Source organism: Pollicipes pollicipes, unplaced genomic scaffold, assembly GCF_011947565.3.
Source record: "Pollicipes pollicipes isolate AB1234 unplaced genomic scaffold, Ppol_2.1 Scaffold_4002;HRSCAF=4701_pilon_pilon_pilon, whole genome shotgun sequence".
NCBI classification, from domain to species: domain Eukaryota; kingdom Metazoa; phylum Arthropoda; class Thecostraca; order Pollicipedomorpha; family Pollicipedidae; genus Pollicipes; species Pollicipes pollicipes.
Window position 1 is genome coordinate 6,564,133 of NW_023596420.1, and position 24,816 is coordinate 6,588,948.

Sequence of the window (24,816 nt, forward strand, 5' to 3'; positions counted from 1 at the left end):
TGAAAGCTCGGCACAGCGACCGATTTGGGTCTGGTAGGTGCCAGGGCCCCGTGAGCTGAACTTATATTAAGCGTCGGCGCCAATAGCGCAGCCAGGTCGCCACCAGCGGTGAGGGATCAGACCTCGTGTGCGACCAGCTGGGGCTATGCACGCCTTCAGGCTGTGTACAACAAAGATCGACGCACAATCCGGAGGACAGATGAAACTCGTGGCATCTGCACTGGTCATAAAAAGACCAGCGCATGTGGCGACTGCTGCGCACGGAACTGCGACACATTCGTGTGTGAGGGTGTGGGGGTGGGCGAAGGACCCGCTTTGTCTGGGCTTCAATGCGGTCGGCCACTGTGCCGTGTCAGACGCCGTGTTGTACTGTGACCCGCTAGGGGTGGGCGCCAGAAATGTCGGCCTCGTATTGTGCTCTCGCCCTGTAAAGAACAGTAGAGCGGCTATTTTTTGCACGAGACTAAAGAGGTCCTCGTGCCTCTTTTAGTCACTGGTGCCTGTGCGGCCTGTGCGTGGAATGGCATGTGACCCGGTATAATCGTTGATATTGCCAGTGGCGGTGTAGATGAAAGGATCGAGCTTCAACTTTTCAGGACATCCGATGCTTCTGCAATCGGGTGAGGTGGTAGGCTGGCAAAGTGACACAAGCTGCTGGCAAATTGTATTTAGCCACTCGGAACGGTTAATTCACGTGACATCAGCTGGCTGAGCAGCTTTTTCGTTACGATATAAACAGGCGAATGGCAGATGACAAAGCTATGTCAACAGGCAAAAAACACATCCATCAGCTGTATATGGTTAAAGCACAGTCGTCTGTGGTACTTGTTGCTGCACAGCGTGGGAAAAATCTCCTGAACGTGTGGCCGGAAAAGATAAGCACGAAGGCTCGTGTGAACTTGACGCGAAGACCAAACTTGTGGGCACATCTAGGGACCACAAAAGCAATGGATCAGGCACGCACGCACGTCACAGAAACTTGATACGCGTAGATGGCGATATCAGGGAGTCCAATGAGCAGCTCTAAGCCAACAACCAAACATAAACTGCAACTGTCGCGTGTCCTTGTAGTGATTGCAAGGCGTTGGGTCTAAAAACAGCTTTGGACTTCCATTTCTTTCTGAGGCATTCGCAAATTGTTATCTCAAAGACAGCGCGGTGGGCCAGCACATACAGAGCCGCTGATACACTGCTACTTTACTCATGTTTGCTTAGCTGACAGCACCGTAACACCATGGTAGAACGACGACAAAAACAGACAAAACCAAAGAAAAGGCCTGAAAACTGACGCAATTACTGTGCACCTACAGTCTTTTCCCAGGCGACAGTCTGATGCTACAGTCTTCTCCCGGCGACGCGATCGGGAGCCGAAACGTGGCCGGCATATTGTAGCGTGCACACCAAACAGCTGGCATGGCCGTCCTCAGAGTTCAGATTGTACAAAGGGCCGGGCACGAGCTGGAGGTCATGTGACCGCGCGTGGCAGACATGGGAGGTTCGCGTCCCAAACATTGCTTTTATGAAATTTGGCAATGACGATCAGCTGGTAACTGGTCGAGAGTCAGGCTGGTACGGTGCGGCCGCCCTGACGACATACACGGACGCTATGCTAAAGCTTTGGGCAAAAACCTTCTGTTGGACTGCAGTTGCCCTACTGGGCGCAGTGTGAAAGCCGCCACGACAATTAACGGCGAAATAGCTGCATGCCCTGGCCGGTGATCTTGGTCCAACGGATATCTCTTGCGCGAAACATTTTAAAGTGTTACGCATCTCCACAGCGCGGTATTCCCATATCCGTCTGATTTGCCCGGCCAGATGCAAACTGACCGTCATTCTGTACGTGCATACATACATATATACATGCATACGTGCATATACATACATATACGTATATATATATATATATATATATATATATATATATATATTAGAAAACTTGACCACAAGCTTTCACGCATAAGATGTCATCTTTAAGTAGGCAAGGTGTCTTCAAAGATGGACTGGGTGCTATCAGACTGCAGTAATGTCCCAATCCTTATAGTCTAAACCTAATTTTCGTTCGTTTAACCGAGTAAGGTATGTTTTTGCCAGAGTTGCAGCATGCAGAACCAGTACCAGAATGAATGAGCTCTCATGAGCTTTTTCCTTTTTTGCATAACATCCAGATTATTGTCCAGGGTTATTTTGTCTGAACAATTGCAACACTGTCTTAGCAACTACTATACACAATAAAGACGTTGAAGCCGAATGCAAATGTGAGAACAATGCGAAATTCTCCATGGCTGTCTTCGTACCACGGACGCTATGCGCACACACTGTACAGCCTGTGATGACAGCACGTGACCGCGACAGCAATCGCCGTCAACAGGCACGGCTCGTAAGCTGACACGGTTGTGGACGGCCTGGCTGCCGATCCAGTGATAACGAGCTATTGTGCCACGCGGCTGGGCCACACACACGGCCTGGCACCATTGGCGTGGCGGCTGGGCGCGTAGGGGCAGGTGTGAAGAGGGGCGCGCGGGGTCGGACCCGAAGACGGGCGGGCAGTGTCAGCTGATTTCTTCTGCTCTTCTCCGGCGGCCCGCTGACTGAGTCACCTGCGGCAGGCAGCGGGTCTGCTGTGAAGAGGCCGGCTGGACTGAGTCACCTGCGGCAGGCAGCGGGTCTGCTGTGAAGAGGCCGGCTGGACTGAGTCACCTGCGGCAGGCAGCGGGTCTGCTGTGAAGAGGTCGGCTGGACTGAGTCACCTGCGGCAGGCAGCGGGTCTGCTGTGAAGAGGTCGGCTGGACTGAGTCACCTGCGGCAGGCAGCGGGTCTGCTGTGAAGAGGTCGGCTGGACTGAGTCACCTGCGGCCGGCAGCGGGTCTGCTGTGAAGAGGTCGGCTGGACTGCGTCATCTGCGGCCGGCAGCGGGTCTGCTGTGAAGAGGTCGGCTGGACTGAGTCACCTGCGGCGGCAGCGGGTCTGCTGTGAAGAGGCCGGCTGGACTGCGTCACCTGCGGCAGGCAGCGGGTCTGCTGTGAAGAGGTCGGCTGGACTGCGTGGCCTTCCAGGGACGGCAAGATCCGCTGTGAGGGGGCTCGGAGGACTCCGCGACCTCCGGGGAACGACCGGGCCCTTCCCGCCGTGAGGGACCCCTGTGACCTTCAGGGAGCTGCAGGACCAGCTGTGGGAGACTGCCGGCCTCTGCGACCTTCGAGGGTCGGCAGGGCTCGCTGCGAGGGGGCGCATAAGACCACCGCCTGGCAGACACCCGACCTCGTGACACAGGTGGGTTCGTCCGGGCACGTCGCATGTCCATTAGTTACCCATGCACGACTCACCGTTTGTTGCCTGCGCCTCTTGCGACTATGCATCTGTAATGCATATTCATTGGCATTTCTGATCACTTGAGGGTGTGAGGCTGCAATCCAGGACTGGAGTATTGTCCCCTTTGTAAAGGCCATGACAACCATGGCCCACCAAATGGTCCTGCAAACCGCGGAATCGGTGAAGGATTGAAAAGCAAACAGTACGTGCACAGTGCAGGTCTGATTCAACGTTCGGAACCAAATAGTGTGTTGCAAGCGTAAACAGAACACTATTCACTTCATATCCTAAGCTGGAAAATGGTCGCTGACTGCTTAAAAGTCCACGTCGTGGTGTCGTTAGCCTGGATTGTCAAACCCCGATATGACGTCATGTTTTAGGTAGTGGCTGAATCGCATGCCATGACGTCATGTTTTAGATAGTGGCTGAGTCGCATGTCATCGTGATCTGGCAATGTTTCGAAATGTAACGACATTACAAAAAGTTGCTGTTTGGTCATTTATTTGCACGCTTACAATCCATGCGGCAGGAGAAACTTCCTGAAAAGTTATCACAGCTGCTGTGGCTGTCTTGCTGCTTATTCCATCCAAAAAGGGAATACCAAACACAAGGATGCGTTTTTTTATTCTTACATCTTCAAGAATAATTACCAAAGTCATGCTTCCAGCAATGCAGCTTTTCCCAAGTTACGAGCTTTGATATGACTAAATCTCGCCGCGAACACATGTCTAGGTTTGTTGCTGTTCTTGCATATGAAACTTTCAACTAGCACCAATTTGTCGATGAAAAAAATAGTGACATGCTCACAGACGATTGCAGCCAACCTTTCAGTCATCCGAAGATATTTACGGTCTGTTCCATGTGCGGGTACCGCGAAGCATGACTAAACCAACACAAATCCTATAGCCATCAAAGTGTTTCACAGCATATGTTCTACACTGTGCACCCGAACGCGACTTAGCAACCCTGAATTTTTTACCCCATTAGAGCACTTTACGACGTAGGTCAAAGGTAGACAAATTGCGCACTCCAAAAGCTACCCTGCTCTGCGTTTGGGGTAAAAAATAGCTGTTTTGGGGAAACGAAACGATTACATCAGGATGTGCCGAAACACGATTTGCCAATTCGTGACGCGATCGCTTGAGAACCAGTCATACCCAGAAATGAAATCCACATCTCCATTTCGAATTGTAGAATTTCCAAATTGCGAGAGGACAGTTGCCGATCTTCCAAGAGGCGTTGGAAGGTCGGCAGCCAGGATTGTTGTTGTTGATGGAAGTTTTACGACGCGCCGGCTACTGTGGTAATTTGGCGCAAAATTTTGCATTTTGCAGCAAGGAGGCATTAGTAAAACGACGAGAGCAAGCAGACATCCGTTATATTGTCAAAATTCGACTCATCAAGCTGTGCGTAAAGGTGGCGAGGTGGCTGTTTGAGAACGACCATAGCCCAAATATGACGTCACATCGTGATCTTACAATGCTGGGCTTGCCACATTGCGATGTGGTCGTTTTAAACGGTCACTGGACCTTTCGGGATCAGAGCTAATATAAATACCATTTACGAGGTATGCAAGCTAAGAAGAATCATGATGCCGGGCGTCTATGTAGCAGCAAATGTCCCCCCCCCCCCTAGTATGGTGCTGTTACACCACGTTTTCTCGTTTAAGTCGGAAAAGGCCTCAGAGTTTTTCTTCATAAGTGCTAGATACCAATCCAGCAAGCCGAGTCTGAGATAGAATCACAATCTTGGGTGTCTTAGCCCGAGTCGAATCCGCCATTTGAACACGACGTGACTACGAGTCTGACCCTATGACTCCGTGTCAATTTTCTCTTTTTCACAGTTTTTCAATCCGAATCTGAATCAGAGTTGTTAGAGATTGAGTCACCAAGTATGAAATGTATGCCTGCAGGTTACTTTGTGGGATATTATATATATATATATATATATATATATATATATATATATATATATATATATATATATATATATAATATCGATTCATACATAAGGGAGATGTGGCCAAAAAAGCTCAAATCCATGTATGCGCAATGGGAAGTGACCACCTGAAAAATGCCCCATCTGCTCAGACGTTGCATCTTTACACCTTCTCATCAATGTGCCGTCTCAATGCATATATTGATGACATCTGCCGTTGCCAGCGTGACCCTCCTATCGCTCAGCTGCCTGTTGCCGCCCGCGGTGAGACGGACCGAAACATCTGCAGCTCGCCATTAAAAAACCCGCCACCTCGGCGGGTGTTGCCACAACTGAACTAACCGAGAACTCCTGCAGTCGACGGCGCCGCAGCTAGTCCGCTCGGGACGGCTCTGCTGACGGCAGTGCCAGCAGACCGCGGGTCGCGCGCCCCCTGCAGAATGCTGCGCGGCTGCCTTCCCAGTCCGCTGGCCCTGCCGTCGTCGGCTGTCAGCTGGATTCGACAGCGCGTGGTCGGCGTGCGACTGCTCACCGACGCAGAAGTGGAGCCCAGTCGCAGAGAATTGCGTGAGCCGGTGCAAATACCGTACAGAGCTGGAAGGGAGTGTTCCACATCTGTATGGGATTTTGAACTGAATTCGTCATTGTGGAGATCAGTTGGTGAAGTTCACAGCCCTGCCCTTCTTAAGGCGTAGCTTATCTTGATTCTAAGTTACGCGCCTACGGAGATGTGCAGGCTATCTCGTGCAGACTTTTTCAAGGTCACCCGGGCGTCTATGACGTCATGATAATGTTATTTAAATTTTGTCATCGCATTGGTCATGCAGCGATCCAGGTCAATACAAGTATGATTGCCAAGTCGTTCAAATCAGGCGTTTGTGACCACGATTTCTAGACATAATGGCCATCAATTAGCTCTCCTCAAATATTGCGCAAGGTACGAAACAAGGGCGTGTTAAGCAGTGTATTTACTAAACAGAGAAATGGTGTTGCCCAGAACAGTTTTTCACTTAAAAGTATACTGATAGTTAAAGATAGACTTATTTCGTTAGATCTGTGCCTGCTTCAGTATCTTCAAATGTGATACATTCTCTGCATTGTTTTGTGCTTTGCTCCCTGGAAGCGAATTGCGTGAATTCATTGCCAAAGTGTATACCAAAGGATTGCACATGCATGTACAATCCGTATGTGCTCCCCCCAAAAATCGTGAATCTTTTCTGGTGTCCTCCCACTACATGCAAATCTGCTTGTATGTCGAGGAGTTTTTATGCTAACAATAGCATATTGTTACGAACAATAACCGAACTTCATTGTGATGCCAGGAGGTATGCTATCTAGTAGATATTAATTTCATCGTAAAATTTCCGAGTTTGGACTGCCATAACTCTGGAAAAGAAGCTTTCCCGCCATTAGAAAGAGCTCGCTACCTCGGCGAGTGTTGCCACAATTGAACTAACCGAGGACTTCTGCCGTCGGCAGCGCCGCGGTCGGTCTACGCCGTGACGGCTCGGCAGCCGGCACCGCTAATGTTGCCGGCAGAAAGTTTGGAGAGAAATGGAGAAAGTTATTCTTGCTTATATAAGTTACAGTTGCGTTTATGACATGCGGTACCTACTCGTAGATCGTTGCTGCAAAATTTGTAAATTGATAACATCACATATTTTCCTTGAGTCGTAAGCGTGACACATATGAACAGAAAATGTGCCAAGACATCTACCCCCATGTTCCTGGTATTACCATTGACATTTTACACGCATACCACCAAAACGTGACCAGCAGTGATGTTATAAACTGTGTTATAACTCACTAAAGTCACACATCAGAACGGTCTAGCCAAAGAACCGTTGACAGCACCATTGCCGTAAGCAGCCGTGATCCATGCCTGACAGCCTGACATGCCTCCCAAAAACTGGCTGGAGTTGCCTCGGGGCCGTGTGGGGACTCACATTTAGGGATTTCGTGTCAAATTTATGTTTAGAAAAGCCTCGAAGCTTTGCAGCGCTAGATCTGCAAAACTAGAACTGCTAGAACACAGCTGCAAACATTTGCTGGAAGGGGGGGGGGGGCAATGTGATTCCGTTTGCAGATTAGTCACAATCGTTGTCAGCTATGCCTTTGCCAGTAGGTAGCACATGATGCTGCTCTCAATGGATAAGGATTCCTTAGCTCAGTAGGATTCCTTAGCCGGACCCGACGATTGCGGAGTCCTAGCGCGTGTGTAGTCCCCTGGGGTAGACCACGTGATCGCGCTTTGACAGGTCACAACTTCCTCCCGCAGACATCACCAGCGGCTACCTGCCGTCCGGCTCCTATTTGCTCTGCCTGCAGGCGCTCGTCCTGCCCACCAACGAGCTCTTCAACACCTGGAGCTCGCTGCTAGCCACGCTCGTCCACACCTGGCGGCTGTGGTTGTCCACAGCGGACGTGCCCGCCGCGGCCTACGTCCAGCCGTACCAGCTGTGCCTGCTGGCGGCGGCCGTGTCGGCGCTGACCTCTGCTCTAGCACATGGCCTGTACCCCGCCTCTCGACGAGCCAATCACCTCTTCTTCTGCCTCGACTACGTCGGCCTCGGCCTGTACGGGCTGGCCGTGACGTTAGCGTACCAGGCGTACGGCAGTAGCGCACCGTGGTCGCCGTTCCTGCCGGGCACAGCTGTGCTGGCTGTGCTCGGCAGCGCCGCCGCCTGCGCCTCGCGACTCACGTGCCGCAGGCGCCACGCTCCGCTGCTGCGCGCGCTCAGCCTGACCGCGCCGTACCTCAGCTCGCACGCGCTGCTGCTGCGAACCGCGCGCACGCCGCTGCACGCCGCCGAGGTGGTGTGCTCGGTCGTCGCGGCGGCGGCGTACGTCACACGCTGGCCAGAGTGTCGCTGGCCCGGTCGGCACGACGTGTTGGGCCACTCGCACGGCTGGTTTCACGTGTTCGGCCAGCTGGCCGTCGTCTGTCAGGTGGCCGCGGCACAAGCCGAGATGGCACTGTCCGCCGGCGAGCCACCCGCGCAGCTGCGCTGGTGGGTCCAGACCGGCTTCGGTTGGACGGCGGCGCTGATGCTGGCGGTGGCCGTAGGCTGCGCCCTGTTCTGTGCGGCGAACGATGGCGGCGTTGGTGACGCCGGCGGGGACAGCGCCTCCGGCTCGCCTCCAGCCAGGCTGAGCCACGCGTGCCCGCGTGGCGGGATGACGGCAGACGGCCGGTCAACGGCGCCTCAGCATCGAGCCCGTTTCGCACGGCGGACGGCTACTTCATTGGACGCGGCCCTCGGCTCACAAGCGTTTCTTAATGATCGGGATGGCGTGAGAAAAGCTGGCAGTCATATTTTAAAGGGTTGAATTATACTAGTACCTGGTCCCTATTCTTAGTGCAGACCATGCCGTGCAGAATATACTTCAGTTGGTGAAACTAGCGGGAAGTGAGTTATTTTTGATAGATCGGAAAATATATTTTCCGTGACCATAATTGCCTAGTTGGTAAGAACTGACGTTTGTGGCAAAGGGTGAAATGAGAAAAACATTGGGACCGGCAAACCGCGAATCATTTGCCCTCAGTATCATCAGGTTTATTGTCCCAGCCCTTGCGGGTCCTGTGACCTCCTTATCTTGTGCGTGATGAGCTATTTGCCAGGCTTTGTGAACTTTCTAGCTTGTGCGTGATGATATTTTGCTGAGAGTGATCGTCAGTAGCAAATCTCCATGGCCGTTTGATGATGGGTGCTTATGTGGGACGTGTGTGTACTCGTTCTTGGAAAAGGGGAAAAGAAATTAAATGAAATAGTGTGATAACATTAAGAGCCATCAGTTACCACTGTCTGTTTGTGATGTACCACGCAGGAATGAAATGCATGAAATGCGTGGTTTGCGTGACAACTGAAAATATTAACATCTTGGCGTGGTTCTTTTGGAAGCCTGGTTGTCACATGTTGTCAGTGATGAAAAGTAGTCATTTGTATCACGAGACACATTTCAGGCGTTGGACCAGTAGTCAAACCGGTCGATAGCACCGCAGTGGGAATGTAACGTAAGAGTGGTCTGTGAGCATTCGGTATCTTGACAATAACATGCAACTTCCACGTTCACGTCAAGCCAGTCATAATAGACTTTCGTCCATTAACCTAGCGCTGAAAAGAACGCAAACGCCACTCCCACCTCCAAAGCTGTGCGGCCAACAGAGGAGAAGTAGGACGTATTCGGCGCGCGTGCACATCGAGTTCGCCGCGGATGGCGGTCGAAGTTCGCGGCCAGACGCGCTTGGTGCGCGCTGCGCCATCATATTGCCAAATATCATTTGAAAAGATAGCAAATGTGAGTGATTTAAGCACAAAACCTTAAGATAAGCGTCGACGGGATGAATGTCGAAATGGAAAAAGATCAAATAGAAGCTATTCACAAAGGGAAATCTCGGTGCCGAAAATGCTGGCGTGACAAAATATCGACAGGGGCAGAGATTGAAACAAAAAATGGCGTAATGGGTAAATACCGACAGGGTATGTTTATAAAGAATGCATTGTAAAAATTTCAACGATGTGGCTTCGAGGAGAATTTTAACTTTCTTGGTGCTCTTATGATCGATAAGGCTTAATAACAAAGCGAAAAACGATGTTGCCACGAAATACTGCACTTGTACCGCTTGAACTGCGTTGCGTATTGTACAACGTCGCCCTAAGCACCGTGCGTTTTGTATTTTGGGGACGTAGCGTGTCAGCAGATGTGCACATGTGCTATATAGTGATCAATAACTATATCTGAATCGCTTTTGCTCCAGGGTATGCAACATCGCCAGTCACAGAGCTGTCGAATACCGTTTCTCTAGGTTGAGATAGAATCAGCACTTTTCTAGCCGATTCTTTTTTATTAAGTTGACATGATATGGCCTTGACTCTCTAGCCTCTTTGCTATATTGGTTCAAAACAGCAACATTTTATCGGAACGTGAGATTTCAACGACAGACAAAAATCCCCCTGGAAAGAAAGCAAACCAAGATATTGACTTGAATGCTTCATTTTTCAAGATGCACTTGCCTATCCTCAATGTACACATTCCCCATGGCGCAGCAAGATCGCAAATTGCGTTGTTTTAGTAGTCCTCAAAGACCTGCGCAAGACTGGTATTCGCCACGCATGGTAAGCCATCGCGGCGGGTAGATTACTGCCCTTTCAAAGGCATTTTCAACCTAGTGAACAGAACAAATCAGAATGAGAGTTGCGTGTTTTAGTCTGTGAGGTGGGAATCTCGGCCCATCGCCTCGTCTCCGAGCTCCACTTCTCAGTCTCCTCGGTTTCACCCGCTACCTGTGGGCGCTTATTGCCATGCGGTATTCCTGATCACTGTTGATGCATTTGCCGGCTCCGTCTTAGTGGTAGGACAAGATGCTGGCCAAAAGCCCTCGGGGGATGCATTGTTAGTGTGATAAAACTTAAACGAAATCATGTGAAAGACCACGTGCGAAGTATAATGAACATTTTGCATTTGAATCTGATGGATCAGTATTTCGCCAGTCGTTTTATCGTTTCAAATATCGTAAAAAGTCTCTTCATCGTTTCATAGAGTAGACAGCCCGACAGTTTCTTACCGCACGTTTGGTCTACAGAGGGTTAAAAAAGCAGAAGATTTCGGTGAAGACAGAAAAGACCAAGACTGGGATAGATCATGACCGGGCAACAAAGCAAAAGGGCTTGACGGATACATCGTGAAGACGGGTAAAGGCAGAAGACCTGAGTACGCAGCGGGATCAGACCCAAGCTCGGATTTTGACCGGACTAGACCAAACCGGACCGGCTCAAATTGGACTGGGCTGCGCTGCATGGGGCAGGGAAAATCATCAGGGAAAATATGGAACTGGAAAACAGAGTATGGCGCAAATACGACCAGACCGGACGGGACTGGGCTCCTTTGGGCCTGACCGGATGGCGCCGGGTGGGAAAGGGCGGGACAGGGCAGGACCGGACCGAGAAAAAACGGAAGAAAAATGTTTCAAACCGATGACACCTGATAAAGAGTCTATCAAACCTATGATGCCTGAAAACATACAACAACAAAAATACTAGACAACACGGCAAAGGTCGGAGTTGGAGCTGAATAAGACAATCTGACCAAATGGGACTGGAGAAAGCTTGAACAGCTTAACTTCAGAACGGATAAAAGAGGGGCCCGGCCAGGTCCGGCCGAAACGAAATGACCGAAAGCACATGTCCGCACATGACCGAACCCGGGTGACTGAACCGAAACCGAATTTTTCTCTACGTGTGGGATGCTGAGACCATTTCACAATGGAAAAGCATTCATCGCCACCCCGGGTGCTACTTACTTATAGCTTGCAGGGTGCTTGGCGATTTTGGAATACAACTACTTACATCAGTGAAAGAGGAAGCGTTGGTTGATTAATGCTACTCTGGGCGAACTCTCCATCGAAAGCGCACCGGGCCTGGGGGAAAGTGCATTGTTCCCCCTACCTGAGATCGCCGAACTACTGGGCCGGTCATGCAAAACAGAATGACTTTGATTTCTTTGCATGAAATCTGAACTCTTGCAAACTTTTATGGCTACGCAATTTCTAGGCTATCTGCGATCTTAATACGGCTGGTATGCATGCCAACGGATTTATAGGCAACCGACGCGGCGGTGGATATATTATTATTTCGAGGTCGATGCACGATGGCGCCATTTGAAAATTCAAATTTTTCAGCGTACCCTAAAGGCTGAATTCGACCCCAACCGAAATACGGCTATGACCATTTGTTTCGCTATGCGTCTAACCAGCGTCTCTTAGAGAACCGACCATAGCTCACCTGCTGTTTCTCCGTTTTCACGTCAAGCTCTGATCGCCGCCCCACAGACCACAGGTACTCCGGCTCTTTTCGGTGCACGCCCGGACCGGTGCGGTCATGTCCGATCCAGTCCATTCCGTTCTGTGGTGTTCAGTTGCTGAGGTCACGCTTTCCATTCCCTTTGCACCCACAGCGTGATCCGTTCACACGCGTTTTATTTCTTTCCATCGCATTTCGTTCCGGTCTGATCTAGGATGCATATAGTCTATACATCAATAATCTATACCTGTTGTGTATTTTTCAGTCGCATTTAATCATTTCCAGCCCCGCCGCTTAAGCTTGATCTGACATTGTGAAGTAAACTTTTCTGGGACAGCGCATTGGATCCGCAGGACCGTCGCTTTGGGCTGTCGTCATGCTATAACTGAGGATTTCCAGCCATGCAGTTGGGTTTTTCGTGTAGTTTTGTGTTTCACAACACTGATGTTTTATTTCAACTTGATATTTTGGTGGTATTAAAAGGCAGTGCTCCAAAAAGTGGACTGTTTTACTATTGACGTCATAGGACATTCGTTTTCACATCAAAACGCACACCTCTGTGAACAGCTGCGCCTTGGCTGCGCCATATTTACATGCACGGACGGGGTCTTCGGCTGGTCTTCGGTGAGCATGTTTGGTCTCTGGCGACTCGGGAACGGGCGTGCGCGTGTGTATGTGGACGGGAGCGTGATGTGGAACTGTGTTTGGGAATCTCCAGTTTATAGGGTGTGTATGTAGACTTACGGTACCATCGGCATGCATTTTGAAAAGAATAACATCAAACATGGATGTCAGTTTTTGAAAAGCATGTGGTGTAGAAAATCGATCTCCTTTGCCCTGAGAGCAGATTCTGACATTCCTGCGCCTGAAAAGTAGCCGCATCTCCTTGGAGAATGCCCATCTGCAGGGAGCTATAACATAACTAGCAAGGCGTGAAAGTATCTGATGTGTCAGCTCCGATGCCCTCGTTAGCAAAATCTGTGTGCACAATGTCAAAAAGGTGTTACATTAATTAAGAGGAGTTTGGGAACAATTTTTGTGACAATGTATTTGCAGCAGAGAGGTAACATGGAGCCATTTCCTGAATAGCAAGGGGTGCTCTTCCTGATGATAATGAAGTGGTCTAGTGGATGAGCTGTGGAAATCACAGTTTCATGTTGTAAATATCAGTATTTTATGTGTAAGTCAACACAATTAACTGTGTTTTTATGTGGCATTGCCTTTTTAGAAATATGTGTGTACTGTGGGCATGAAGACAGGGGTGCAGCAGAATGAAATGTGTGGTTCTGCATTTTGAGCAACTGTTACATCCAGATATTTGAGGGCTGGTGAGCATAGCTCTATTTCCTCTGGTTTCATTCTCTATTAGCATAGCTCTATTTCCTCTGGTTCATTCTTTGCATGCTATTTGCCCTGTTCATTCTATGTCCCTGCTATCTCAAAAATAAAAATGCAGCAGTACCACTCAGGTTTATAGCAAAATGTACACCCAAAAGGTATCACTTCTCCATTGTTATAGGCATGGGAAGCCTGGTTGTGCAATAAAAATGGCATAATTGATACTCAACCATTAGTGCAGCATCTGAGGTTCAGAAGGTGCCTTTTCATAGAATTTCACTGATGTCAATGTATTTAATTGCAGTTAATCCATTAAGAGTATGGTAACATTCACAAAAGCAAAGTACATGATACAACTTTTTAAGATATGATTGAGTCTTTCAATCTTAGTAATTATGTGCCTGTGATTAAAAAACACCAAAATTTGAGAGATCAATCCCAGCCCGAAAAGTTGTGTTGGGCACTTTCCTTTTTGGTGAATGTTATGATGGTTTTAATAGAGCAAGGTAAAACAAAGAATATCATAATTGGCCTATGCCTTGACATAGCTTCAATATTGTCAGATTCACCACATGTTTTGTTGAGCATGTGTATTAATGAGAACTAAGTGTATTGTTTATTGCATCAACTGGTATCCATTTTACAATTTTGTGCCAGGGTTCAGTAGTTTTTGTTGTTTGTTAAAGATCTTGACCAAAGATCTAAAGATATGTAGCTAAAGAATGATCATTAAGAATCTGGAATCTATAGCAGCAACTTACAACCAGTCTATAATTACTATTGAATGGTTTTACCTGGCAAGAAAAAACACATTCAGAAAAGACTAGCAAAGGTGACCAATAGATACCAAGCCAGCAGGACAGGTCTTGGTCAGTCCAGCCTTCTGTTTTATTTGGCGCTGAGCGCTCGTTTCCTGCAGGAACAAAGTCAAGACTGCCATCTCTCAGCATTTATACAGAGATCTTGCTGGGAGCCAGCAAACTGCCAGACACCAACATCATCGCGCGATGCCACGCCTCGTCACGTTCGACGTAACCAACACGTTGCTGCGGCTGCGCGTCTCGCCGGGCACGCACTACGCCGCCGTTGCGGCCGAGCACGGCCTGCACCTCTCGGCGGCGGAGGCCGACTGCGCTTTCCGGCGCCATTTCGGCGCGCTGAACGTCGAGTGGCCCAACTTCGGCCGCGGCCTGGCCGGCGGCTGGCGTGTCTGGTGGAGCACGCTCGTCGAGCGCGTGGTGGCCGACGCCGTCGTCGGGCCGCCGCCCACCGCTGCTGCCGGCGCCCCGCTCGCCGACCGCCTGCTGCGTGACTACGCCGGCGCCGCGTGCTGGCGCGCGGCCGACGGCGCCGCGCCGCTGCTGGCCTCCCTGCGCCGCCGCGGCCGCCGGCTCGGCGTCGTTTCCAACTTCGACCCGCGCCTGCACGTGCTGCTGGACCAGCTGAGGCTGCGCGAGTATTTCGACTTCGTGATCGCGGCGCACGAACACCCGTTCTGCAAGCCGGACGGTCGGATCTTCGAGCTGGCGCGGCGGACGGCGGGGGATGTCGAGCACTGCACGCACGTGGGCGACAGCGTAGAGATGGACTACCGGGCGGCGCGCGCCGCCGGCTGGCGCGCGTTACTCGTTGGGGGACCGTACCAAGAGAAGGACGTGGATGTGGCGCACGTCTGCCCGCGCCTGGAGGATTTGGAACACTATCTGGACTGACAGTAATGACGACAGAGTGAACGTGGGGTTTGTCTGGCAGTGTGCAGGTGCCAGCGTTGGGTGTGCCAGAGTAATGGCCCAGCCGTGGGGGCTATGGTTATGGATGGATGTGTTCCGTGCTTTGTGATAAAGCCAAGCTCAGGAGGAATGTGCTGTGGTAACGGCTGTCACTCAAAGTATCGGATAGTGTTCGCGGAATGCACAGTGAATACAATAAACAAACACAAAAGATAAAGTGGTTTGTAATGTATGTAATGTGTGCCCCTAGGTCTGAAACTCTCAGGTCAGAATCCCTGTTGTGCAAAGTACGGCTTTAGGTACGTCTCCCTTTTGGTGGACCAAGGAAGGCTCTGACCGGAGCTTCTGCTGTCCCTTACTCAGTTCGGAACTTCCAAGATATCGGCAGGAGGGGAACAAAACGTGGAACCAAATTACGACAGATGTCTGAATTGGAGACGATCATGGACGGGAAAGGGGCCAATGTCAAATGGTCCTTACGGAGAAGGACACGTGAGGTGACATGCTGAATACTCCTCCCTCTTGAACTGTGCACCATCTCGCGCCGCGCCTGACCGAGCGCCACGCCCCGTTTTCAGGACGTCCTCCCTGCCCGGGAGTGCCGCCGACGAACACGCTGCATGGACGACGGCGCCGACGACGCGTGGCACGGCTCGGCCGACCTTCAGCTGGACCAGAGGACCTGGGAGAAGGTGCAGCGCAGTCTTCACACGGTGAGCGACCGCAGACATCCAGTGGTGACGCGGCGGGAAGGGCTCACTTGCCTGCGGTGATGGGAGTGAGCAAGGGCTCATATAACGGGAGAGGAAATCGGACCTTTTCTCTCCCCCAACATGGCGCAAGTTGGGCAAAATGGCACATGTATTGGCTTTGAAGAAAATAATTTAGTTTTTGCAAGTACAAATTTCAAAATACCCCTTGAGCTAAAAGGGGAGCGAAATCCGACGATTTTTTCTTCTGAAAATAATAACTTTTAGTATTTTACCTCCCTTGAAGTCAGGGTTCTTCCCATCCAACACGGCGTTCTGGATCTTCCCTTGCTGGTGAGAACGTGTGTGTGTGAACGTGTGTGTGTGAGACTGTGAAGCGTGCTTAAACGGCAGGGCCCGTTGTTTGTGTGACTGGTAGTTGCACTGTGGGCTCGTTGGCGCACCTGCGCAGTCACTGGTTTTTAGCACACGGGCACAATTTGTTGTGTCGCAATGATTCGGTGCCGGGCAGGGCAGACTGGTGCTCAGTGATGGGGGAGGTGGGGGGGGGGGGGGGGGGGGGGGGGGGGGGGGGGGGGGGGGGGGGGGGGGAGGGGGCGAAATTGGTGCCTAAAAGGTGAGCATGAGCTTTGATTTTGTAGGCCGAACAGTGAAAACGACAGGATTAGCACGTATGCCGGGGGCCGAAAGGAAGAGACCTGGGCTGCCCCCCCCCCCCCCCCCATGTGGCGATACCACTGGGTACACCTGGTGTGCTGGTCATGCCTGTCGACACCACCAGTTCCAGTGGTGGCCAAATCACCGTTTTGTATCATCCTTTCTGCGTATATCAGCGGAACGGTGGGGAGGGAGTGGCGCTGCTATCATTCGCCCCGGCTGCGCAAGACGTCGAGACCCCAGCTGGTGCACCACCTGCCGGCTGGGACGGGGACACCCACCGGAGATGGCCCCGAGCCGTCATTCCGCGCGCTCCGATGTGGCCCGCCGTCACTTTCGGACATTGATCATTCCGCTAAGGCGCTTGCTGCCATTCCAAAGCTGTCGAGGGCTGCGTCGGCGCCGCTCCGCAAGCTCATCGGGCCTTCCCTTGTGGCCCCCTGGCATGCATCTGGGCGTTAGGATTGCCGACGGAGCATCGATTGCCGACACGAGCGATTGCCGACGGAGCATCGACTGCCGACACGAGCGATCGCTGGCGGCGCTGCCCCATGTGACCATGCGCGTGCTGTCGGCAGGAGGGCTACAGGGAGGGACGCGCGGCCGGTGAGGAGGCCAGCCTGCAGGAGCACTTCGACGCCGGCTACGAGCAGGGTCTGGAGCGCGTCTGGCCCATCGCTCAGCTGCGGGGACGGCTCTGGTAAGGAGCCGACGTACAATAGGGGTGCCAAATCGCCAAAGCCGTTTGATTAGTCACTTAGATTTTCAGCCGTCGTATCACAGGCTCTTCGGTGCGACGATGTTACATGTGTTTGGATAGTACAAACTGGATACTATTGTCCGGGATGAGGTTAAATTCCTTTGCTGTGCTGATGCGCCTTACGAGTCCGTGCACAAACATGCTTTACGTGAGATTCGTTGCCTTGATCATGCATGTTATTGCATATTTTGGTAGCTGGGCTACAGCACCAATTTCACCTGCATCATGCAAATAACACACCAGCAATCGTCACCCTGATGCCGTTGTCGGGATGTGTTCTGTCACTCATCGCCGCTCGTCCCCGTGTATTGCAGTGCGGCCATCGCGCTACATCACCTGCGCGGCGGCGCGCCGGAGCCGGCGGAGCGCGCCGGCACGTTCGTCGCTGGCCTGACCGAGCTGGAGCGACAGCTGGGCGCCGAACGACGCGGCGACGCCGCAGACTCGGACGAGTCCGCCCGCCTGCTGGCAGACGCTGAGGCCGCGCTGCGGACGCTGGCGGCCGACGGCTGACCGCGCAGCATGGCCGACGACGTGGAGGCGGCGGCACGCGCGCTGACCGCGGCGCCGGCCGACTGGGCCACGGCTGAGCGGCGGCTGGCGGCGGTGACGGCGCGGCTGCGGCACGAGCCCGACTGCCTGTCGCCGCCGGCGCTGGCCCGCCTCGCCGGCCTGCTGGCCGCGCCGTCAGTCGACGCCGGCGCCGCCGCGGCGGCCGCGCTCGCCGAGGCGACTCGCTGCCTGCGGAACGCGGCCGCCGTCTCGCCAGAGTACCGCGCGCGGCTGGCAGCTGACGAGCCGCTGCTGCGGCGCGCTGGCGCGCTGCTGCGCCAGTTGCGCAGCCGGCCCGAGCTGCTGGTGCCAGCGCGCTGCGCCGTGCAGCTGCTGGGGAACGTGGTGTCGGCGGGGCCTGAGGCGCAGCGCGCCGTGTGGGCCGCTGTCGGTGACGTCACGCTCGACCTGCTAGGCAGCGGAGACGAAAAGCTGCCGCTGTACGCCGCCATGCTGTTCTTCAACGCGATCAAAGGCAGCGGGGAGCTCACGGTCAGGCTGCTAGCCCGCGACGACTTCGGCTCCGTCGCGGCCGCCCTGCTGACGCTGGTGTCGCGGGACTCGGAGTTCGCGCTCTTCGGCGCGGAGGAGCTGTGCTCGGCCGACCTCGCGCGCGTGTACACGGCGGTGCCGGCCGAGCACCGCCCGCTGCTGCTGGACATTGCGCTGAGCGCCTGCGAGCGCGACCGACTGGCGCTGCCGCTCGAGGCGGCGCTCTTCGTGAAGGAGCGGTTCCGTGCGCTGGCGGAGCCGCTGCTGACCGCCGCGGGCGACGCCGAGCTGACGGCCGACGCCGTCGAGCTGAAGAAGCTGCTGGAGCTGCTGGGAGCGCTGTCGGCCGAGGAGCCGCTCCGGCCGCCGCTGCAGGCGGACCTGGCGCTGCTTGAGGCGGTGGTGCGCCTGCTGCGCGCCGTGCACGAGCTCGGCAGCGCTGACGGCACTGCCTTCAGCACGCTCGCCAAGCTGGCCGAGCTCGAGGAGGCGGGCGACGACGCCGTCAGCGCCGAGCCGACGTTCGGCCTGAAGGCGCAGCTGGTGCGACTGCTCGGCAATCTGGTGTGGCGGCGGCCGGACGCGCAGCACGCCGCGCGCCGGCTTGGCGCCGTGCCCGTCGTGCTCGAGTGCTGCAACCTGGACGCGCGCAACCCGCTGCTGCAGCAGTGGGCGGTGGTGGCCGTGCGGCACCTGTGCGAGGCGTGCCTGGAGAATCAGGCGGCGATCCGGGAGCTGGAGCTTCAGGGCCTGGCGCCGGAGGCGGCCGAGGAGCTCCGCCAGATGGGCGTCACCACCGTCCGCGAGGCCGGCAGGATCCGTATGCGGCCGGCGCAGCGGTGATCAAGGCCCTGAGTGGGGACGATGGCCCCGGCTGGCGACGGCACCGGTGGGGCGCAGCACAGGGTGCGTCTGTCGACAGCCTGGGGCGCGGACGGTCCGCAGTGGCTAAAACATGCCGAGTGACGATCTGTGAGGTGATTTTGCATACATTTGCGAAACTTGGAGTTTGAGTTTGAGAACGAGAGAGAGAGAGAGAGAGAGAGAAGAGAGATAGAGAGAGAGAGAGAGAGAGAAGAGAGAGAGAGAGAGAGAGTAGAGAGAGAGAGAGAGAGAGAGAGAGAGGAGAGAGAGAGAGAAGAGAGAGAGAGAGAGAGAGAGAGAGAGAGAGGAGAGAGAGAGAGAGAGAGAGAGAGAGAGAGAAGAGAGAGAGAGAGAGAGAGAGAGAGAGAGAGAGAGCGAGAGAGAGAGAGGAGAGAGAGAGATAAGAGAGAGAGAGAGAGAGAGAGAGAGAGAGAGAGAAGAGAGAGAGAAGAGAGAGACTGAGAGGAGAAGGCGAGAGAGAGGAAGAGGAGCGCGATATAGCCGAGAGAGAGAGAGGAAGAGGCGAGAGGCTGGAGAAGAGAGAGAGAGAGAAGCGGATAGAGAGAGAGCGGGGCTCGCGAGGGAGAGCTCGGAGGGGCGAGAGAGAGAGAGTGTGTGTGTTTTGTGTGTGTTTGTCGTGTGTTTGAGTGTGTGTGTGGGAAACCGGTCAGCCTAGGAGTACCTGCGTATATGGCGACCAAAGGTATTTGTGTATAAAGTTGTGCGATGTTTGGTGGACGGGCTGAATTCTGTGGGTTGATAGTACAGTTTGCTGCATTTGCCGCTCGTATGTGCAATGGTCCCGTGACCGCATTTTCCTTGATGCCACGACCACGCGAGATTTCCAAAGAAGCAGAAGTATTTTGGTATAAACGCTGGGCTTCCCGGTTTGTTGACATTTATTACGAAGAACGACCACCATGTGCAAAATAGCGTACGTGGACGCAAGCGCACGTGCAGGCTGCGGACGGAAGAGACCATCTGAATTCCTCGCTGGCTCACAAGAGGTTCGGCTTGTGTCCTGGTACGTGCAGTGCCGCCGCACCACTGCGTCGCCTGACAGAAAATGTGCCAGAAAATATTCCAGAAGGTTTGTGAAAGGACCGGTTCCACCTGTACGCTCTAAAACGTCCCCAGTCGCTTCCACGGCCAGCGGGGATAGCTGGCGTGACCAGGGATAGCTGACGTGACGGGGGATAGCTGCCGTGACCGGGAATAGCTGGCGTGATCGGGAATAGCTTGCGTGACCTGGGATAGCTGGCGTGACCTGGGATAGCTGACATGACGGAGGATAGCTGGCGTGATAGGGGATAGCTGGCGTGACCGGGAATAGCTGGCGTGACCGGGAATAGCTGGGGAATAGCTGGCGTGACCGGGAATAGGTGGCGTGACCTCGGATAGCTGGCGTGACCGGGAATAGCTGGCGTGACCTGAGATAGCTGGCGTGACGGGATAGCTGGCGGGACCGGGAATAGCTGGCGTGACCAGGGATAGCTGGCGTGACCGGGGATAGCTGGCGTGACCGGGAATAGCTGGCGTGACCGGAGACCGTCCTCCACTGACAGAGCTGTACTTGATTCCGCTTCTGCAGACTCGATTTGACGTCCGACTCACAGCGCGTGGAGTCGATTTCGTCCCCATCGCCTGGCGCGTCCCGGCTGGGGATCGCCAGTTGCTGACGTCATTGTGAGGTGCTCAGATCGTACGTCGGCAGCTGAGGTCAGTCCCTCCACCGGGGCGACACCGGGGGCGCTGAAGCGCTCTGTCCGCAAGCCCAGACTGCCGCGCCGAACGTGTCCGGCTCTGCCGCAGGCGAACCCGACACGGCGGTGTACAAGGCAGCCGGAATCAAGGGTTCATGGAGAGTCTGGTTTGCAGCGCGGTCCCCAACTTGCAAGTGCATTCTGCAGGTGCAGGTCTCGCCCACCCTCCCGCCGTGCCCGTGGCTCACTGACGCCCACGGGCTGCGAGATGTGCGTGAGATGGGCCTCGCCCGGGCTGGCTGTGATGTCGACCCGCACTGGGAGACTATCCGGGCCTGGCGAGCTAAGTGATTCGATTGGCCCGATTTCATGCGGCTGTGTCTTCCGATCATTACACTCGTCTTAAGCGACGGTGAGTGTATCTGAGGTAGGCAGGAGACCACTTATTTCAGGCTTGCCTTCCCGTTTGCTGTTCACATGCCAGCGTGTACATGTTGATACATTTTAGGTTGAGCATGTCAAATAGAATGCCAAACAGGTCTCAGTGTTGAGTGACCTGACCTGACATTCAACTATTCGCATGCCTAAAGTTACCAGACGTTTAACAGAGCATCAATGGCACCAGTTGCACAAGTGCGCGTTGGAAACCCGTAGCGCATGCAGATAGGTACAGGGGAAGGGACGGCCGAATGGGCTTTACCAGATGCGTCTGTGTACTTGTGAAAATGTAGAATGGAACATTCATTTTTATAGACGTCACATTGTCTGATCTGGGTGTAGCTATGGGCGTAATGTTTTTAAAATCATTTTAACTGCGGCAGTTCCCGGCCGTTTGGCAATGAATGCTCACTGCGCTCCTGTGCGAGCTATCGGTGCAACAGTAGCCATCCAGGTCCATAGCCAGGGGCACGTTCATCTGTCACCAAGCACGTGTGCGCTAAGCTAACTGTTCCAGAACATAGTGAAAGCTTTTCAAGAAGCCACATGATCAACGCTAGAGGAGATTTGAGTGTGTTCGAAGACCTTTGGCCCCACTCGCTGAGATTGTGCAATATCCATGCGGTGGCAATGCTGATCTCTGTTCTCAGCTCGCCGCTCCCACACTACGCATGGTGCTTGCTTAGTTAATGCACATAGACGCTTTAAGGTGATAAGATGATTACTGTGACAGTGTAACTATAGCCTCGGATAGATGTACGTAGCTCAATCGGGCTCATACATCAGGCCGTCAAGCAGTGTTGGCTTCCACAGCGGTACTTATGACAGAGACGGGAGAAGTCGTTGAAACGGTGCATTCTTATTAAAACTCATGTGCCGCCAGAAAATGGTCGAGACGCTTTAGTACATAACTGTGTTGATGTGCTCAAATAAGGCCTTTTCATGTCATGAGCATCGAGTGCATCACTCCATCATCATGCCGAAACTTGTGCGCGTGCGGGTTCGCTGGAACAGTATCAGTGTCAAGCGCAGTGGGCTTCGGTCGGTCGGTGGTTCACTGCTGAGCCGCCGGTGTTGGACAGCTGGCGTTGTCGTCGCGGGGCTGCTGGAGCTGACGTTCAGCCACGGTTCCCGTTGCGGCGGCGGTTGTTCCGCCCGCCACGTCCGCCGCGTCCGCCGCCACGTCCACGTCCGCCGCGTCCGCCGCGCCCGCCGCCCCGCCCCCGTCCGCCGCCACGGCCCGGCCGCTGGCCCGGCTCCATGAGGGCCAGTCCGTGCGACCTGACCGAGATGCAGGCGTAGGCGGCGGACGTGTGCCAGCAGATGAGAGCGCCGGTCACGGTGGTGTCCTCCTGGCGGGAGCACTCGTCAACGATGGCCACGGCAGCCTGCTTCATCCACTCCGGCCCTTCCGTGTCTTCCACGTTGGCGCGCATGACGTCAAAGTTGACCTCGTTGCCGTCAGCTTCGCCGAGCGCCTGCATGGAGCAGTTGGAAGTCTTTGAGAGCAGGTCCAGCTGCTCACCCACAGCGGCCACGTCTTCGGCTGACGGCGGCTCCACGCTGTTGTCGCCGCTCTGGACGGCCGACAGGTAGGCGGCAGCGTACTTGAAGCCACCCTTTAGTTCGCCGAAGTCCAGACCAGTCTCCGCCATGCAGGTCACGAACGTATCCTTCTTGTCTTCGTTGTACAGACTTTTGAAGCAGTGGCCCTCGGCCAGATAAACGAGCGCCTGGCCCACATCGCCGCCGTTCTCGGCGTCCACGGACGCACCGAGCTCCTCCATCTTCGTCCGCTTGCACTCGAGAACGCTGAGGCTGTGCCAGCAGGCCAAAAAGTAGACGCCCTGCTGCGACACCGTCATGTTGGGGCTCATCATCATCTCGCACAGCTGGAGATGCTGGCGCTGCGTCTCCTGCCACTGGCTGTCGGACGAGACCGAGGCCAGCAGCTCGTCCTGGGCGCTTTCGTTCAGGCCCTGGTCGTCCACAAGGTTAAAGCTGAAGCGAGAGGAAACAATCTTCAAACAGAGGCAGAGGTCAGACGACGGCTGAGGTCAGACAGTTGAGGTCAGACAGAGGCAGGGATAGAATGAGGTAGAGGTCGGACAGGGGCACAGGTTAGACAGAGGCTAGGCCAGACAGGGACACAGGTTAGACGAGGTGGAGGCAGACAGAGACAGAGGTCAGGCCGATGATGAGGTCACACAGAGGATAGGTCAGACCAAGGCGAGATCGGGTGGAGGCAGAGGCCAGGCAGCGGCAGACATTCAATAGAGGAGCGATCATGTCTGGTGAGAGCCGATCTACTGCCGTGGCCTGTCAACGGTGGAACAGACTCGGAGCCTGGCAGAATGTCGAGGAGAGCTCGCCAATGGTATCCGTTCGATCAGCAACGAAACGCCGGTCACCGGGTCGCGGATGTACGGTGCCCGAGCTCGCATCCGGGTAATGGGGCGCTGAGATATCCTGCCCATTTAACGGGTATGGCTTTACAGGAGTTACCACACAGCCGTCGCTTGGTTGGTAGCACCACCAGATGAAGGTCCTAATTCCTTTGCATTCACCCACTTGTACATGAAAGACACCTATTCCGCAAGGTATCGGAAGTTCGTGCGGTCGTTGTTATGCAACCGTGATTTGGCCGCCAGTCCGGACGCCCTCACCTCTCCGCCATGCACTCCAGCAGACCCTTCATGCCGGTGCCGGCGGCTTGCGCCGTCGCGTTGCAGGCGCTCATATCGAGCTCGAAGTCGTCGGGGAGGCAGCCGGCCGCCTGCAGGTCGAAGTCCATGGCCATGCTGGGGGGCATGTCGTGCTTGCCACATCCGGGCCCGCCGCGCCCGCCACGCCCGCCACGCCCGCCATTTCGTCCTCGACCTGCCGGGTAAACGATGGCTGAAGAACCGGCCGGCACCGCCAGACACCAGAAACAGTGGGCGAGGTCAGCCTCATGGGCCACACTGTCTGAGCAAAATGCTGGCGCCAGCGAAAGCGTCAGGAAGGTCGGTATTACGCTCGGACATCTGTGCTCGAAGTCATTAAGACCGAAGAGACAGACCAAGCGAATATGACTTGGTCGCACGCGCCAGTGCGTCGGAAGCGCGTCAGCTACAGCTGAACCGGCCCCAGGCCAGCTCCGTAATGAATGGGCCAGGACCAGCAGCAGGTGGAAGGCCAGCCGTCAGCAGCGGCTTGAGCTCGCTGCATAGCGAGAGGCCGGACACGGCGGCGCTCACGGGCGGCCTCGGAGAGTGCGGTGAGCGCGAGCAGCAGCACGGCGAGGCGGACGAGGGACGCCATGGCGCAGCAGTGACGCTGGTGAGGCGGAGGTGGCCCGTTTTATCCCGCCGGCTCTTTTCAAGCGATCACTGGTCGGCCGAATGTGCGCGTGGTCCGTGCCATGCCGGAAGCGCCCCGTCAGTGCGTGCGCTGGGCGGGGCGGCCCGAGCCTTGGGAGTGTCAAGAGTTTCCGGTGTTTGTCATCCTGACTATGATTTCTTTTCAACAATGCTACCGGTGATT

At 54.3% G+C, this 24,816-nt stretch overlaps 5 protein-coding genes across 6 annotated transcripts; 4 read left to right on the forward strand and 1 right to left on the reverse strand.

The window, feature by feature from the left end:
* Positions 1–5,687: 5,687 nt before the first annotated feature.
* Positions 5,688–8,401, forward strand: LOC119093467 (membrane progestin receptor gamma-like). The gene is made up of 4 exons (XM_037216422.1): positions 5,688–5,814; positions 7,526–8,016; positions 8,062–8,310; positions 8,393–8,401. The coding sequence occupies exons 1-4, from the start codon at positions 5,688–5,690 to the stop codon at positions 8,399–8,401; spliced, it is 876 nt and encodes a 291-aa protein (XP_037072317.1).
* A 4,254-nt stretch (positions 8,402–12,655) lies between these two features.
* On the forward strand, positions 12,656–17,775 carry LOC119093484 (uncharacterized). Its single transcript, XM_037216444.1, has 4 exons — positions 12,656–12,671; positions 15,694–15,828; positions 17,061–17,182; positions 17,557–17,775. Exons 2-4 carry the CDS (start codon positions 15,736–15,738, stop codon positions 17,753–17,755), a joined length of 414 nt encoding a protein of 137 aa, XP_037072339.1. The 5' UTR covers positions 12,656–12,671; positions 15,694–15,735; the 3' UTR covers positions 17,756–17,775.
* LOC119093483 (haloacid dehalogenase-like hydrolase domain-containing protein 3) lies at positions 12,698–15,315 on the forward strand. Of its 2 annotated transcripts, none has more exons than XM_037216442.1 (2): positions 12,698–12,773; positions 14,305–15,315. In XM_037216442.1, the coding sequence occupies exon 2, from the start codon at positions 14,393–14,395 to the stop codon at positions 15,095–15,097; it is 705 nt and encodes a 234-aa protein (XP_037072337.1). In that variant the 5' UTR covers positions 12,698–12,773; positions 14,305–14,392; the 3' UTR covers positions 15,098–15,315. The 2 variants fall into 2 exon arrangements, with proteins under 2 accessions (XP_037072337.1, XP_037072338.1); XM_037216443.1 differs by lacking the exon at positions 12,698–12,773 and adding an exon at positions 12,801–13,375.
* On the forward strand, positions 17,765–19,291 carry LOC119093468 (uncharacterized). The gene is made up of 3 exons (XM_037216423.1): positions 17,765–17,792; positions 18,210–18,563; positions 18,669–19,291. Exons 1-3 carry the CDS (start codon positions 17,765–17,767, stop codon positions 19,127–19,129), a joined length of 843 nt encoding a protein of 280 aa, XP_037072318.1. The 3' UTR covers positions 19,130–19,291.
* Positions 19,292–22,231: 2,940 nt separating this feature from the next.
* Positions 22,232–24,611, reverse strand: LOC119093470 (uncharacterized). Its single transcript, XM_037216424.1, has 4 exons — positions 24,531–24,611; positions 23,958–24,171; positions 22,505–23,292; positions 22,232–22,296 (listed from the first exon to the last, which is right to left on the reverse strand). Exons 1-4 carry the CDS (start codon positions 24,592–24,594, stop codon positions 22,232–22,234), a joined length of 1,131 nt encoding a protein of 376 aa, XP_037072319.1. The 5' UTR covers positions 24,595–24,611.
* Positions 24,612–24,816: the final 205 nt, after the last annotated feature.

What these genes read in the sequence shown, in the direction of transcription:
- LOC119093467 (XM_037216422.1), top strand. Translation starts at nt 5,688, where the DNA reads ATGCTGCGCGGCTGCCTTCCCAGTCCGCTGGCCCTGCCGTCGTCGGCT. An exon ending in GCCCAGTCGCAGAGAATTGC is followed by an intron (nt 5,815 to 7,525) that starts GTGAGCCGGTGC and finishes TTCCTCCCGCAG; the next exon opens with ACATCACCAGCGGCTACCTG. An exon ending in CGCCGTACCTCAGCTCGCAC is followed by an intron (nt 8,017 to 8,061) that starts GCGCTGCTGCTG and finishes CACGCCGCCGAG; the next exon opens with GTGGTGTGCTCGGTCGTCGC.
- LOC119093483 (XM_037216442.1), top strand. Translation starts at nt 14,393, where the DNA reads ATGCCACGCCTCGTCACGTTCGACGTAACCAACACGTTGCTGCGGCTG.
- LOC119093484 (XM_037216444.1), top strand. Translation starts at nt 15,736, where the DNA reads ATGGACGACGGCGCCGACGACGCGTGGCACGGCTCGGCCGACCTTCAG. An exon ending in TGCAGCGCAGTCTTCACACG is followed by an intron (nt 15,829 to 17,060) that starts GTGAGCGACCGC and finishes TGCTGTCGGCAG; the next exon opens with GAGGGCTACAGGGAGGGACG. An exon ending in CAGCTGCGGGGACGGCTCTG is followed by an intron (nt 17,183 to 17,556) that starts GTAAGGAGCCGA and finishes CGTGTATTGCAG; the next exon opens with TGCGGCCATCGCGCTACATC.
- LOC119093468 (XM_037216423.1), top strand. Translation starts at nt 17,765, where the DNA reads ATGGCCGACGACGTGGAGGCGGCGGCAC. An exon ending in CGACGTGGAGGCGGCGGCAC is followed by an intron (nt 17,793 to 18,209) that starts GCGCGCTGACCG and finishes TCGACCTGCTAG; the next exon opens with GCAGCGGAGACGAAAAGCTG. An exon ending in GCCGCTGCTGACCGCCGCGG is followed by an intron (nt 18,564 to 18,668) that starts GCGACGCCGAGC and finishes TGCAGGCGGACC; the next exon opens with TGGCGCTGCTTGAGGCGGTG.
- LOC119093470 (XM_037216424.1), bottom strand. Translation starts at nt 24,594, where the DNA reads ATGGCGTCCCTCGTCCGCCTCGCCGTGCTGCTGCTCGCGCTCACCGCA. An exon ending in CTGGAGTGCATGGCGGAGAG is followed by an intron (nt 23,293 to 23,957) that starts GTGAGGGCGTCC and finishes CTCTCGCTTCAG; the next exon opens with CTTTAACCTTGTGGACGACC. An exon ending in CGGCGGACGGGGGCGGGGCG is followed by an intron (nt 22,297 to 22,504) that starts GCGGGCGCGGCG and finishes ATACTGTTCCAG; the next exon opens with CGAACCCGCACGCGCACAAG.